This window comes from Prosopis cineraria, unplaced genomic scaffold, assembly GCF_029017545.1.
Source record: "Prosopis cineraria cultivar Desert tree isolate PC_DT_omini unplaced genomic scaffold, ASM2901754v1 PC5, whole genome shotgun sequence".
NCBI lineage: Eukaryota > Viridiplantae > Streptophyta > Magnoliopsida > Fabales > Fabaceae > Prosopis > Prosopis cineraria.
In genome coordinates, this window is record NW_026555336.1 from 1335190 (window position 1) to 1352195 (window position 17006).

At 35.0% G+C, this 17006-nt stretch overlaps 1 protein-coding gene, 1 non-coding gene and 1 pseudogene across 2 annotated transcripts; all 3 read right to left on the minus strand.

Annotated features, from left to right (window-relative positions):
- Positions 1–936: 936 nt before the first annotated feature.
- LOC129311442 (uncharacterized) lies at positions 937–4911 on the minus strand. Its single transcript, XM_054953773.1, has 5 exons — positions 4424–4911; positions 3735–3816; positions 2821–3497; positions 2080–2779; positions 937–1258 (listed from the first exon to the last, which is right to left on the minus strand). Exons 1-5 carry the CDS (start codon positions 4821–4823, stop codon positions 937–939), a joined length of 2181 nt encoding a protein of 726 aa, XP_054809748.1. The 5' UTR covers positions 4824–4911.
- A 40-nt stretch (positions 4912–4951) lies between these two features.
- Positions 4952–5023, minus strand: TRNAH-GUG (transfer RNA histidin (anticodon GUG)). The gene has a single exon. It is a non-coding gene; the product is annotated as a tRNA-His (tRNA).
- Positions 5024–5355: 332 nt separating this feature from the next.
- LOC129311443 (phosphatidylinositol/phosphatidylcholine transfer protein SFH12-like) lies at positions 5356–12903 on the minus strand (annotated as a pseudogene).
- Between the last annotated feature and the right edge of the window lie 4103 nt (positions 12904–17006).

The window sequence follows — 17006 nt, forward strand, 5'->3', positions numbered from 1 at the left end:
TATGTTACAGGAGGGGTTGCACATTGGGTGCTCATCACCCTTTTGGTGATTATGACCCTTCATTTTATCTTTAAATCATCTTCTTGTTTATTTTAAATTATTTTTAATATTTTTTATTCTATTTGGGTAAATAAAAATTTAAAATGTTATAAAAAATTAATATTAAATCTAGAATATCTTCAATACTTACTAAAGGATGAGTACCATGATACTCTTCATCCTGACCAGATCTGGATACTTTAGGTTTAATTTTTTTATTTTTTATTTTATATTTATCAAAATAAAAATATAAAAATATATATATATTTTTTATAAATTTTTTTATCACCAATCTAGTCAATACAAATTTAATTTGGATATTCAATTTAATATAATTTTTTATAAGTTTTTAAAAATTAACTATCCAAATGTTTTTATATTATACAAATATAATCTCGATGAACCAATTCAATTTTATATATTTTATAATTTTTGTAAATGAACTATCTAAATATATCTTAGATAGTCTAGATTTAATATTAGTTTTTTTATATAAATTTTATAATTTTTTTTTCACTAATATAATATTAAAAATATTAAAAATTAATTTAAAATGAATAACATTTGAAGATAAAGTAAAGGGCCACGATCACCCAAAAAAGTAACAAGCACATTGTCAGGTTTCACATTAAAAGAATTGGGGAGGGTTCTGATTATATAAGCGGGTGGGTTGCATGCTCTAATGGATTAACTTTTGGGAAGAGAGTAATGGCCCTATAATAAAGTGATATCAGATTTAGACTTGAGTTTGCCTAATCGGTGGACCCTCTGATAGATCATCTTTGACGGCAGCATTACGGATTGTCCGAAGGAGTTGTCAAGTCTCACACTAGAAGAATTTGAAAAGAATCCTAACTATATAAGTGGGTGTGCTGCACGTCCTAATAAATTAACCTTTTAAAAAGAGAATAATGACCCTCTAACAATATGCTTGATAGGCATGGGATACAATCTATATAAGAGGAGAGCTGGTGCTCCTGCGGCGCAAAGCCACGGGCAAATCTGTTCTCTGTGGATCCTCACTTCAATTAACACATGCAACTCAGATTGAAACCCCCAAGCCTGACGGAAACTGATACTAAAATTCACGGTGCAAAGCGATATGATTTGCAGGGTAGGCGATTTTGCTTTCAGATCCATGACCACAAACCGAAATGACGATTCATCATTTGCACACTCTATTAGCTTATTTGCAAACATTTTTCCCATTGTATATTGCCTGGTAACAAAATAATGTGTTAAAAATTTGTTCGATATAATACATAGAAAATTAGCCTGCAAAAGCAGTATTTAACAAACACCAATCGCCTTGTTTTCTTTTTAATCATATTCTGTTGAATCTTCAAGGCTTATGTCAATTAGAAGGAAAAGGAAAGTAAAGCATGGAATTACAAGGTGGGTGCACTCATGCACAGGATCTAGAAACTTGCTGTTTCTAATAATATCGTTTTCCTTTTGTCCTAAGTTAGTACTATTGTTGTTATTTTTGGGTGTACAAATGAGGGTCAAAGACCAGTAGACTTCCATCCTGAATACTTAATGACATATAAAAGCTACGAACTTTCAAGTATGCCAGGAACTTATTCTTCAACTGCCAAATCTTTTGGTATTTTAACACAGCTATATTAGCAGTGCATAACGAAAACAACTGCATGACAAACAGACAATCTTTAAGATCACAAAATGAACAACTCATAAATTGACATATGGAAGAGATTGGCAAGAAGACGCACACTCTAAAGACCCAAACATGGCCACTGCAACAGCATTTGTTCCATCTACATGGTTAGAAAAGGGGAAAAAAAGGTAGCATTTCTCCATAAAATTTCGTTTATCCACTTATTCTAACGGTAAGCAGACTAATCAAATCAAATTAGCTTTGCAAGAGTTCAAGAATTATTCATAATCTATAAGCGCTATTTCTTCAGAATCAGCAGCAAAAAGAATACAGGAAAACAAAGTTTAGTCACTTTACTTTTAAACATTTTCCTAATAAAAGAATATTAATAAAATATTAGACAAAAACAAATATTTGCTAACCTGAACAAGTCTCCAGATCCTCTAGTTGGCAAACAAGTAGAAATATTACATTTGAACAATCGTACTCCTCCATCTACAGGTGCATCGCCCTTACAACTTGGATAGGCTCCAAGAACAGACTTGCACTGAGGGCACATGAATTCACACCAATCAATATCTTCTGAAAGATTGGATGATCTAGCCATGAAAACATCTTCAAGAAACCCATTGAGGAATGACTTCTGACTTGCAAGAATTTCCATGGCTGCTGTATCTCTATGTTCTTTTCTAGCATTTTCACAGCATTGATGTTTCCAATCCTCATTCTCAAGATGGGGAACGCTGCTTGCCATCAGAGCAGAACGACTAGGAGCCATAGCCACATCTGCAGGGACATTTGAATCTGGGTACGAACGAGAGAAGTCATCATGATTAGATATTACTTTACCAGCTTCAAGTCCCAAGTTCATATGAAGGTTTTCATTCTCAGAATCTGCAAACCTTGAACTTCCGTCAGAATTATATATGGTTTTACCAATCTCACTGCAAGTTGAAGACCTTTCCATAGACATCTCAGATTTTAGAGAAGCTTTGTTAATTCCTTCTTCAAAATTATCAGATTTAGGATTACACTCTTCTTCTCCACCACTTTCAAGGAAGTTATACTCAATAAGATCATCCTTGCAAATAGTAATAGATGTAGAGCTTAATAGGCATACCCCTGGTGCGCAAGTATAAGAATTTGCATATTTGATCACCAGCTTCTCACAAGATTGGATGATCTAGCCATGAAAACATCTTCAAGAAACCCATTGAGGAATGACTTCTGACTTGCAAGAATTTCCATGGCTGCTGTATCTCTATGTTCTTTTCTAGCATTTTCACAGCATTGATGTTTCCAATCCTCATTCTCAAGATGGGGAACGCTGCTTGCCATCAGAGCAGAACGACTAGGAGCCATAGCCACATCTGCAGGGACATTTGAATCTGGGTACGAACGAGAGAAGTCATCATGATTAGATATTACTTTACCAGCTTCAAGTCCCAAGTTCATATGAAGGTTTTCATTCTCAGAATCTGCAAACCTTGAACTTCCGTCAGAATTATATATGGTTTTACCAATCTCACTGCAAGTTGAAGACCTTTCCATAGACATCTCAGATTTTATAGAAGCTTTGTTAATTCCTTCTTCAAAATTATCAGATTTAGGATTACACTCTTCTTCTCCACCACTTTCAAGGAAGTTATACTCAATAAGATCATCCTTGCAAATAGTAATAGATGTAGAGCTTAATAGGCATACCCCTGGTGCGCAAGTATAAGAATTTGCATATTTGATCACCAGCTTCTCACTTATGCCTCCAAATGAACAACAACAAGCCCCAAACCAGTTGTCAGCCACCTCTCGCCAATTGACTGATGGCATTTCAACCAAACTCCTAGATAAGTTGTGCCAAAAAATGAGACGATAAAACTCTTCACAGCAAAAAAATTTAAAAGCCAGTAAGGCCATGTTACTTTTAGTAAGAAATGCAATAATCAAACAATTTGCTATTAAATTTCAACCACATAAACCAAGTAAGTTTGTAGGTAAGACTTCTCAACGGATGTACCAGGCAAGGAATAAATATAAATCAAACTAGTCATCCAAAAAAAAAAAAAAATATGCATTCTACCTGAGAGGATTTCTAGTCAATTTGAAGGAGCAACTTCTGCAATAAAAATGAACTGATGCTCTGGAAGATAAATTTTTTACATCTGAACCAAAGAAAGAAGTAGAATAGCAAATTACAAATAAATGAAATAATGCAAAATCCAACTAATCACAAGGCCATGCTAAATCCAAAATGTAAGAAGAAGATTTATTGAAAAGGTGAAGTTCAGTGCTTGGCTGGAATATAAATGGCAATGTTTGCATCACTATTGAAATTATGTGTCCAAGAATACAGCTAATTTTCATCATCTGCGTTTCAACATGCCCACAGTAGCTTTGGTGCCCACCAAGATATCCGTTGAAAGGAAGATATTAAACGCATTACACTCAAAATTGCAATCTATCCGCATCGAAATGGAGACAGATCGAACACACATAGTCACATTCATGAAAGGGCTTGAATCAATATAAAATAAGTCCCGTTAATCATAAGTAACGAAGTTCACTACGCGCCGCCCACACAAAAACGTGTCTAACTTGCTTTCAAATAAAAGCAAGAACATCTCTGTTCCTCTGTTTTTCATGTTAGTATTATGATATGAATATGAAAAGGATAAATGAACTAGAACAAAATAATTAATTGTAATCGAGAAATAACTTTGTTCCGCATTTGATTATTATCGAGTAGTCAGACTAATACATTCAGATTACCAGATTCCATTATTAGAGGCTTTGATACGTCAGGTAATACATTTACTGGGTCATCAGACAGATTCATCACAGAATCGAAGCTAGAGACAATGGGATGATCGACCGGCAGAACGAGTAGGAGCTTCACTTCAATGTGATCGTCCAAAGCTCGAGAACTGGGAGGTGATTCAAAGTCGACCAAAACCCTAGGAATCGGAACCCTGAGCGAGACTAGGGTGGGCTCAAGCCAGCTCACAGCCACCAGAGACTGAGAAGGAAGAAGTAGAACTTTTAGATTGAGGCATTGCAAAGAAGGATTAGCGTTTTTAGCGAAAAGCAAGAGACGAAGAGTAGGGACGTGGGACTGTGCTTCCCAAGTATAACGCCATTTTCCAGAATGTTTCTCATCACCAGCCGCCATTCTACGTCTGCTCCTATCCTTGCAAGTCAATTCCGCGCGGTTAACGAATTTCAATTCAATGTGGGGGTGGGATTTCGATTTGACGATAAAAAAGGAAATTCATTTAAAAATAAAAAAGAAAGAATTGATGTGGCTGCTGGGATTCGAGCCCAGGTCTCCACGGCCACAACGTGGAATTCTTACCACTAAACTACAGCCACCTTTGGCAAATAGCTTCGACTTTTATATATATATATAATCAAATGCGTGACAGAATCGAACAATTCAAGCCCCAGTGGTTGTGGGGGGATTTTTACACTCAGAGTTGGAGTTGGGGCTGTCCAGCTCTGCCATGAATTCTGAATTAGATCACAGTAAAGTTTAGAGATCGAGAGAAAGTGGTTGAAGATGAAAAGGATGGTGAATTAGCATTAATATTAAGAGTATTAGGTTAAAAAAATGTGGGGTTAGAAAGATATCGATGTAATTCTTTCTTGAACAATAAACATTTATCGTGTTAATTTAGTGCAACTAATATTTTAAAAAACAGGCATACATGTTCATAACAAAATTTCTATACCAACAATAATAATGTATAAAAATTCTCATGATATAAAGTCAATTTTAATTTTAATACTATCCGTTAGAACTGGGGGTTTCCCTCTATATTATACATATCGATATAGATATATGATCACTCCACTACAAAAACTAATTTACATCTTGGAAAAAATAGAGGGCATCGAGGACGTCTTCCCAAAGAACAAATCATTCCACCGCCAGTCTATGGCATGGCATATCGCAGGTTGTAGGCGTCTTCGGATATTTTTCATCCAAAACTGCATTACAAAGGGGAGCAATAGCAAGTTGAAAACCCAGAGATCGATCATTCAGCAAACAAAAATTGTGAGCAATGTTATGGTTTTGGTCGTGTACCCATTTCTTCTTCTTCTTCTTGTCGATATAAGCTAAAAGCTCCTCTTGTTGGGCAAGTGAATCCTCCAAAGCCTGAAGAATCGACGGTTAAAAACACTGCTCTTAAATGGATCGTGGAGCTAAACAAGTACGAAATAGCAGTGGATTGATATGTAATGCAGAAAAAAATGTCATTACGTTTGGTTTAAGATGCATCATATGATATTGGAGTGGAGTATATTGTTTACCTTCTTGGTAGCCATTAGTTCTTTCTCCAATACATCGCTCTGTTCATAGCAGCAATAAGCATCTCCTCCTTCTCGGGTGGCATGTAAGCCGGAATATTCATGGTGACCATTTTCTCTTCCAACTCAGCCATGCGTTTCAGAACAGTCATAAACTCTTCAGCAGAGATTGTGGGCATGGGATCGTCAGCAGGGGTCTGGCCTGTAAACGTCGAGTCAGCAGAGAAAAGTAGGATTGGAGTAGAAGTTGCCATCGTTGATCTTCTTGGGCATGTTTCGGGTCATTTTGACCATGGTCAGTATGCCCATAACAAAGGCCATGACACCAGTGAAAAGCTGGTAGTTGAATTTCTCGTGTAGCTTGTAAGTATCGGCCATATTGATAAAAGTATCAATTCCAGCTTCAGATAACAAATGGCAAGGCAAGAGATAGACGTGAGGTTGCAATAAGTCACAAAAGCATGCCTATCGGTAATTTCTGTTTTTTCCACCAAAGCAGTTCACATTGCAGACAAGGAATCATCAATAATCAATTCATTCAATATATTCAATATTTAAAATCTGTAAAAATTAAAATGGTCTGCTATTATTAATTCATGAATCACAACCCGCATCTAGTATCGCAATAAGTCATAAAAGAACGCCTATCAACTTTGTTTTCCCAAAGCAGTCAATGTAGCAGGAAAAGAATATGTATTAGAGAGGATAGACGAAACAAATAAGGATTCATCAAGTACCTTTTGATATTGCTAATTTCTCGCTGTCTTCAACTTTTTCATAGCCATTTTATCAGCTGCTAGGACTAAATCCTCGGATTTGCAAGCCCGAGTAGCAGGGACCTGTTAAGTTTATAATTTCAGAAAGTAACAGCTGGGGAAACGTGCAAAAAAGAAACGAATAATATATGTCAGAAGGGAAATTGACTACGGGGAGCCCAGAAGCCTCAAATTTTTGGTTTTTAATACAAACTAAAAAACTTTCATTCACTTGAGAAAAGGGGCAAGAAGTGTAATAAAAGACATAATAAGGAGTCACCAATTATCTTTCATCAGGGAGAGGGGAATGATCAAAGGTGCAAAACCCAGTGACAAGATCATGAGCTTTTCTAGCTAAACTATTGGCTTAAATGTTCAGCAGTGTCTCTATTGCTTTGAAAGCTACAAACAAGTTCTTCCGTGTAAATCAACAGTCACATGAAACTACCACAATATACTCCATAGAAGTTAAAACCTGCATAAAGTTGTAGAAAAGACCAAGGAAATGGTGTCTAAAACTAGGACCCACTCAAGTCGGAAAGAACATGCAGTGAGATCAAACATCTATTCGGGATAAATAAAAAAAATATTTAAGGGAGTTTCAACACTATAGATTCACATACATGAATAAATAGGTGCATCCTTAAAGTTGGCAACCTGATCTCTTAGCATTCAGAGTAATACATGTATCCAATTATTTAACACATTAGAGCAACAATTCTTATTGCTTCATTACTCAAGTCTAACGACTTAACCTAGATGCTGGCCTAAAGAAACAGGCTTTTGATGGCTAACAAATGTATGCATGGATACTGACATACCTCATCATATACTGGAGTTTCTTTGGCGTAACTGATGTGGTCAATGGTAGGCACCTCCTCAGACACTGGCACTGACTCGGACACCGGTGTTCCCTCAGACATTGGCACTACCTCAGACAGTGTCTTATCTTCCACTACATGTGACTCACTTTTGCTTGAACATTTATGTTCACCAATTAGAACCTTCTGCAAGTCCATATATCAAATATAATAGTTTTCTTGTCTATACATAGAACACAGAATCCAAGATGTAAAAATTAAGAAAAAAGAATTACAACCACCCTCAATATTTCTCATTCTTCCATGGGCCCTTATCAGAAAGCATACAACCTCCTTGATCAGCACAGGTGCAAGTACCTCCCAGAAATTCTGGCAATTCACTGGAAAAGCAACACAATGGATGGATGAAGCTTCCAAATAATCTAGTCAGTCTTTTTGAATATTTTAAGATAATAAAAATTGCGGGGGTGAAAAAGGTCTAAAAGTATTTGCTAACTAACAAACAAAACACTGCACAATACATTGCCATTAACATCCTCACCTTGCATCAATTATTTCAAGCAATTTGCTCTGGTACTTGTTGCCAAGAACCTGATTAAGTGCAACTTTCAAATGAATAGTTTATTTACCTGACAAAACAAGCAGATTTAGTATATGGTTTATTCTCACATTAATTTTTGCTGTGGTCTTGGGATCAAGGAAGGATTTTACAGTGCTCCATAACATTCTGAATCCAGAACCAGCATTGATGATGAACATACGATTCAAGCTCTGCGATGAAGTACTTTATGGTGTTACAACTCTCAAATTCAAGTTGTGTGTGTGTGGGGTGAGAGGGATCCAGGTGGGGAAAAGGGGGGTGCTTCTGCCCCCCCCCCCCTCAAATGGTCCCCTCCATCCTTTGCTAAAATATGTATTTTGTCTTGTAGTTGTCTATATAAATATCATTTCCAAAGATTCGTCTATTTAAGTTAATAAACCCCAGCAGTGTGTGGGTGTGCTTGCATGCATGGATGTGCATGGGGGTGCTTACTTGCATACGGTTGTGGACTAACCAAATGAGGATACAATACCTCTGGATAATTGTCACCATCAACCTTCTGAAGGGCAGTCACAAGATCTCTGGCAGATTTGCTAAAGTTCTTAAGCCCCTGTTGCATAAATCAAAATATAATTAATACCTTCCCATATATTCCAAAAAAAATTTTCTTAGCAAGTAAGATTCATGTTAGGTCACCAAAAAACCATCCTTGATATTGCCAACAAATTATGGATTGTCAATTTTGCAGAGCCATGATCAATTGTCAACATATTTCTTTTAATTGCAGCTTCAATCTTGACATACAATTGATCGTTTCTCAAGCATACCACTCCTTGCACATCCAGGATGGTTGTGCTTTGATCAATGTGCTTCTTTGCAGCAATTGAACATGCTGGCAACTTATGTCAAATGTCCTCTCAAACTCCCTTACATGATACTTGATATAGCGATCTAAGGATGTCACTTGCATCAGCTTGTTTGAGTCTACTAGACCTAATCTCTCAATGTACACAGGTCGTCCATCTTTATCTACTCCATGATGCCCTTGGGGATAATATTTTAAGACTTCACTTTGTTCCTTGAAATCAAAATCCTAGTAAAAAGGGAAAAACAAGTGAAGATTGGGGACAAATAGTGTAAATAAAATCTTGTTAGGAACAGAACAAAGTCAGAGAAGCACAAGTATAAATTAAGATTAAAAAGACCCCTTATTCCTCAAGAAATATATTTGAAACAACCATGTACCTCCATAATTGTGTCAGTGCCAAATTCTTTTCTCCACTGGAGCATGTCAGACCACATTTGCGTTGTCTTCTCAATATCAAATTTCCTAGCCTTCAGGAATCTGTGCGACAATGTAGAAATGTAAGTATCCTTTGCAACCTCATAAAAGTAGAAACATTTGGCAGCGCTCGCTAATCAGTAATGTTGCCAACCGGTTTCGTGCACTTAGTTATTTTCAATGACTTGATAGGCAAGATTGCAGCAAGTATTGAGTGTGGAACACATATGAAGAATGGACATGGATATGGACACAACGACAAATAACAAGAACAAGAACAAGCCTTATCCCACTAGGACATATACAGACACATTTACCAAAAATATATAAAACATGATATGACACAGCATACATTCAAATTCTAATATTTCAAACTTTCCATTACTTTTGTGATATTATTCTACGAAAAACACTACGGACATCAATTATTTTTTTAACGGAAAAACACTAGCATAGAATATTTGATCCTACATTGAGTGGTGCATGTTACTCTGGTGTACTTTAACGGGTTGATTTGGATAGTGTTTCCCATCCCACTTGCGTGTCCATAAATTGATATTAGAGCCAGTAATTGTTGATTCTGGAAAGGACTAATTATTGCTTAGGGGGTTCTAACTTACAGCATGTTCTCGCCAATAGTAAGCTAGGCCTAAGTGAAGTGTTACCAAGTGAACTATTGTAGAGTGTAGCCATTGGGACGTCATCTCTCAAAAGTTGGCAAATCAATAGAGAACAAGATAGTATTGTGCTAGTTTCATGTTCAGTAGTATGGATTGTTCTATAGAATGCTTAACTGGGTTGGTTCACTAACTTCAATTGTTCCCCTTTGGAGAAAGGTTCCTCACCAAGTTGGGGTGCCCATCATGTTCTAAGAAATTTTACATAACTGTTACCTAAAAAATAATGAAATGAATAGATGCTAAACTATATTATTTAAATTATTTATGTACAACAAATAAGGTATTAGGGAAAAAACTTAATCATATCATCAGGACCGGGTTTTCTAGCCCTGCGTTTTACTTTCATTTTTGTCATTTTCCCCTTATTTGGGATCATCCATGACTGACTCTAAGTTGTGTTTCACAGGTGTCCAAGCCAAAAAATTAAGGTTTTCACTGGAGCATGTCAGACACATTTGCTTTGTCTTCTCAATATCAAATTGTAGAAATGTAAGTATCCTTTGCAACCTCATAAAAGTAAACATTTTGGCAGCGCTCGCTAATCAGTAATGTTGCCAACCGGTTTTCGTGCACTTAGTTATTTTCAATGACTTGATATGCAAGATTGCAGCAAGTATTGAGTGTGGAACACATATGAAGAATGGACATGGATATGGACACAACGACAATAACAAGAACAAGAACAAGCCTTATCCCACTAGGACACATATACAGACACATTTACCAAAAATATATAAAACATGATATGACACAGCATACATTCAAATTCTAATATTTCAAACTTTCCATTACTATTTGTGATATTATTCTATGGAAAAACACTATGGACATCAATTATTTTTTAACGGAAAAACACCAGCATAGAATATTTGATCCTACATTGAGTGGTGCATGTTACTCTGGGTGTACTTTAACGGGTTGATTTTGGATAGTGTTTCCCATCCCACTTGCGTGTCCATAAATTGATATTAGAGCCAGTAATTGTTGATTCTGGAAAGGACTAATTTTTGCTTAGGGGGTTCTGACTTACAGCATGTTCTCGCCAATAGTAAGCTAGGCCTAAGTGAAGTGTTACCAAGTGAACTATTGTAGAGTGTAGCCATTGGGACGTCATCTCTCAAAAGTTGGCAAATCAATAGAGAAAAAGATAGTATGAGTTGCTAGTTTCATGTTCAGTAGTATGAATTGTTCTATAGAATGCTTAACTGGGTTGGTTCACTAACTTCAATTGTTCCCCTTTGGAGAAAGGTTCCTCACCAAGTTGGGGTGCCCATCATGTTCTAAGAAATTTTACATAATTGTTACCAAAAAATATATGAAATGAATAGATGCTAAACTATATTATTTAAATTATTTATGTACAACAAATAAGGGTATTAGGGAAAAAAACTTTAATCATATCATCAGGACCGGGTTTCTAGCCCTGCGTTTTACTTTCATTTTTGTCATTTTACCCTTTATTTGGGATCATCCATGACTGACTCTAAGTTGTGTTTCACAGGTGTCCAAGCCAAAAAATTAAGGTTTTCACTTTGAAGCCCGTACAATATCAAACATTATGGTGGCAGTAGCATCCGGCTTTTGACAAACATCTTTGTCACACAATTAGAAACAGATGTTTGTGCACACGCAAGCTTTATAGGAACCATGCATTTGTGTACTAAACTAAAACCAGAAATAAAAGTGACCTCAGCATCATATGATAATCATCGTGCTTAGCAGGGAGAAGGTCCTCTGATACAAGAATTTCACGGAACTTTCAACAGCTGCTGACTCCTCTTCATCACGGATATCCTCAATTTCAACAGACATGACCTTGCTAGATCTTCTACCCTTTCTTGACAAAGAACTCCTGAACTTATTCGAGGTTCTCTTCTTAAAAGACCCAGCACCATCAGATCTTTCAAGAGCTGAAAGCATAAAATTTTGTAACTATATGATCAGATAAATAAGTTTTTAAGAAAATTGTCAACTTTTTGTTTGAGGCATGTCAAATAAATGTGGATACATGTGTTTGTGTGTGTGTGTGTGTACAAACCATCATTGATATTAAACTCTGGTTTTTTAACACAGTATTTAAGTTTAGCTTTTTGCCAACTAAAACTATGGCTGATCAAGTTCTCAAAGTTCATTTCACCACCAAGATTGGGACGGACCTTTGTTTTGTTGAATGTCAAGTTCAACTATTTGTAATAGAATTTACCTTCTTTTAATGCACCATAAAGAATGCAATCCAACAGAGATGTAACTGATTGTATAATGGTCAAAGCTGGAAAAAGAATTGGTGTCAAAATGCTTTCATACCAATGACTCCTAAATTAGTTTACCTGACTTGGGTGAGAGAGTTCCAGACATCGTGTTTGCAAGAATCAGTGGCGTTCACTGGCTTTACAAGTGACAAAGGAAGGGGCAATAGAAAACGCAAGCAATCACATCATAGAAGACAGAAAGCAAAGCACTCTTAATGCCCTGCATGTAATACCGCCTACCAATAAACCAAACACAAGGTATCGGCATTAACTGTTTATATGCATCATAAAATTCACTTTGAAGATTACTAAACCCTGCTAATTGAATAAGATTGATCCTATAACATAAGAAACGGAAATAAAGTACAAATCCAGTGAAATGTGAGAGAGATTATGAAGGATCAATACAATTAGGTGATGAAGGGTTATTGAAACAAAAGAAGAATTCAGCCGTGGAAAGCGAGCCATTCGGGGGATGGAAGGAGGCAATTCATATAGAACAGCAGATAATTCTCAAAATAGCTATTTTCAAGGAGCAATTGACAACGTTGACGAAGTCTCAGAGCCATTATCTTAAACTCTCTCTTTGTTTCTGGAATGCACAATTTGCTAATTGGACAGAGAGATAGAGGGAGAGAGTGGCAAAGTTTTTTATCACAAAAAAAAAAAATTATATATATATATATATATATATTTGACCAAAGAGAATATATATATATATATATATTTGACCAAAGAGAATGGCAAAGATGGAAGCAGGGATTATGGCGAATTGCAAGGCTACTCCATTCATATGTTGCTTTCTTTCACTTCAGCGTTTCTCTCTTCCCGTTTTCCCCGCCAAAATTTTCACTTCGTGTCCACTGTGCAAGTCTAAAACGCTTGCTTCTATTTTTTTTTTTTTTTTAGCACCACGCTCATTTTTTTTAAATAAGCTATTTATATTAAGTTTCAAACACGATTTAAAACCCCTTTTTTAACCTTTTTTTCATGAAAAAATCAATTTCGAAAGAAAACTATGTTTTAAAATTTTATGTTATTTGCTTCAATTTTTGAAAATAATTAAAATTTAATTATTTTATAAGATATCATAAAATCTAAAAAAACTATACAATAATCACTTTTTATTATTTTAACTGAACATCTACTTTTTATAAAATCCTTACAAATTTTTAAATAATTTAAAAATTACTTATTTATTAATCTTAAATAAACAACAGTAGCAAGCCTTATCTCACTAAGTAGGATTGGCTATATGGATTATATACGCCGTTATGTTTTATCATTTATTAAGTTTTTAGAAATATTATTAATTAAAAAGTCTCACTCAACAACCTCCATAAGTTTTCTGTTCGATCTTCCTCTACTCTTCTTGATAGGGCTCAAAGTCATTTGTTCCATCTACTCACAAGTGCCTCCTGTGATCTTCTTTGTACATGTCCGAACCATCTCAAATGATTTTTTATTATTTTTTCTTCAATAGGTGTCATACCCACTTTTTTCTGTATTCACTCATTTTGAATTTTATCTTTATGTGTATATCCACACATCTATCTCAACATTCTCATCTCTACTACCCCAACTTTATACTCTTGCTGTTTCTTCAAAACCCAACATTTACTACCATATAAAATTGCTAGTTTTATAGCAGTTCAATAAAACTTTCCTTTAAGCTTATTAGATACTTTATGATCTCAAATAACTCCTTTAGCCTTTTTTCAATTAAACCACCTCGCTTATATCCTATATATAATATCTCTATCAATGTCTCTTTTTGTTGAATAATTGCTTCCAAATATTTAAACTTTTCTACTTGAGGCATGGTTTGATCATCGAATTTCACTTCTAAGTGACTACTCACTGACTCTAATGTCTTCTTTCATGACTCAAGTTTATAATTTATCTCTTCTCTTGTATCTACAATAAGAATTATATTATCCACAAAAAGTATGTATTTAGGAATTTCCTCTTGAATATGCTCAATCAAAACATCTAACACTAAATCTAACAAATAAGGACTCAAAAATGATCATTGATGCAATCCAATCTTTATAAAAAAAATCTTTTGTTTCATCACCAAGCATTTTTATATTAGTTGTTGTCCCCTTATACATATCTTGTATAGTTCGAATATAGGCAACCCGGACACCCTTCTTTTCCAAAGTCTTCCAAAGTATTTCTCTCAGTATATAATCATAAGCTTTTTTTAAATCAAAGAAAATCATATGTAAATTTTTGCCCTTACATTGATACTTTTTCATTAATTCACTTAGTAGATAAATCGCTTTTGTAGTCGCTCTCCCTGGCATGAAACTAAACTGATTCTTCGAAATCCCAGTTTCCAATCTCAACATATGCTTAATCACTCTTTCTCATAATTTCATAGTATGACTCATAAGTTTAATCCCTCTGTAGTTAGTGCAATTTTAGATATCCCCTTTATTTTTATAAATAGGAGCTAAGATGCTTCTCCTCTAATAGTCTGACATTCTCTTGAATTGTAAGATCTCATTAAATAAATTAGTTAACCATCTCACTCCTTCTTTACCCAAACATTTTCACATTTCAATAAGGATACAATTAGGTCCATTAGCTTTACCATTTGTCATTTTTTTAAGAGCTTCTTTCACTTTCCAAGCTCATATTCTTCAATAAAAAGACAAATTTTGCTCACTTTCAGAATTTACTAAATCTTTCAAGTTAATTAACAACCCCTATCATCATTGAAAATTTTAGAAAAATATGTCTCCTATCTGTCTTTATTGTCATTATCTGTGACCAAAACATTTTCCTCTTCATCCTTTATACATCTTACTTATTCCCAATCTCTTGATTTTCTTTCCTTACTCTTAGCAATCTTATACATTTTTTTTCTCCATCCATTATCCCAAGATCATTATAAAACTTTTCAAATGTTTTAGAACGGGTTTCACTCACGGCCTTCTTAGTTTTCCCTTTTAGCCATACGATACTTTTTCCAATTTTTATGATTATTACACAAATGAATGGCTTTAAAACACTCCTTCTTATACTTAATTTTTTTCTGTATGCTATCATTTTACCACCAAGACTCCTTATCACTCAGACCAAAACCTCTTGATTCTCCCAAAACTTCTTTTACAACGTTCTTTACCTTTATAACTAAGTCTTCCCGCAAGATATTAGCACTTTTTCAACCCTCCTAAATTCTTTTGGCCAAGAGATTTCTCTCAAAAATTTCTCTCTTTTCACTTTTTAATTGCCATCACCTAATCCTTAGAGTTATTACTTGAGGACGCTTTTTATTTTTACTCATAATGCATATATCAAGGACAAAGATCCTGTGTTGTGTTGTAACAGTATCCCTAAGAATCACCTTATAGTTTTTATAAAATCTTCTATCCGTGTTCCTTACTAAAAAAAATTCAATCTGTGACCTTGAAGCTCCACTTTTATAAGTAATGAAATACTCATCTCTCTTCTTGAAACAAGTATTAGCAATTTTGAAATCATATGCCAAAGAGAAATCCATGATATGTTATCCTTCATTATTTAGTTCCCCAAAACCTAAACTACCATGCGCCCTCGTATAATGACCTGCCTCCCTCCCAACATGTCCATTAAAGTCTCCTCCAATAAAGATCTTTTCATTATGTGGTATGCTTTCAATCAACCTCTCAAAATCTTTCCAAAATAATTCTTTAAGACTAGCTTCTGTCCCAACTTGAAGTGCATAAACGCTAACAATATTGATAGTCTCCTGTTTGATGATCAATTTTAAAGAAATAATTCTATCCCCAATTCTGTTAACTTCTATCACGTTCTTTTTCCACTCTTTATCAATAATAATACCCACCTCATTGCATGTATTTACTTTCTCAATATACCAGAGTTTGAAATATTAGATATCCTTAACTTGTTCATCAACTCATTTAGTCTCTTGCTGGCACAAGATATTAATCTTAAATAAACATGTGCATAAATTTTTTTTCAAAAAAATATGATTAGTTCTTAATGGTCGGTCAAAGTTTATAAACCTTAAAAATGTTGGGTTTAATGGAGATGGGCTAAGGCTTTGTATTGGGCCAGATAAGGATCCAATAGTTAAAATGGTGAATGTTGATGTGCGTACCATTCATCATTTGAAATTGAACTTTCATCTAACATTGGAAGAATATAGCAGGTTTCCTCATCTCTATTGTCATAATTGATTCGAATCGATTTTTGGCCAGTTTTATCCCTATCACGGCCCAGATTCTAGGCTGGTTAAATCCTGATTGTCTTTTTCTTTTTTGGGAAAACATTACACGCACACTGTAGCATTTCATCATCTAAGAGTTCATAACTTTCAATGTTTACGATGCAGAATTCATAATTTACAAGGTTTTCCTTTTCCACCAAACGTATATTTCCAAACCATTTGACATGTGGCTGCCCATGCACGACAAGCCTTCCAAGACATGCACTTTAGCATCTCATCATTTAGTTGAAAAGAAAAAGCAATCAAAATTCATGTTGTCAACCATTTCCTATAGCCATGCCTATGCACCAATGAGTTCACAGGTTCTTCTTTCATTTTTTTTTTATTTTTCAATCCCCCACCTTTTTATTCTGAAGCATTTTTCCTCCCAAAATTATTCCCTTCCGCTTCTCACTTTTATGTTTTAAATATGTACTACTTCACGTGTTTAAAAGGCATGAGTTATAAATTCGGAATGTGGTGGTGATAGAGATGAC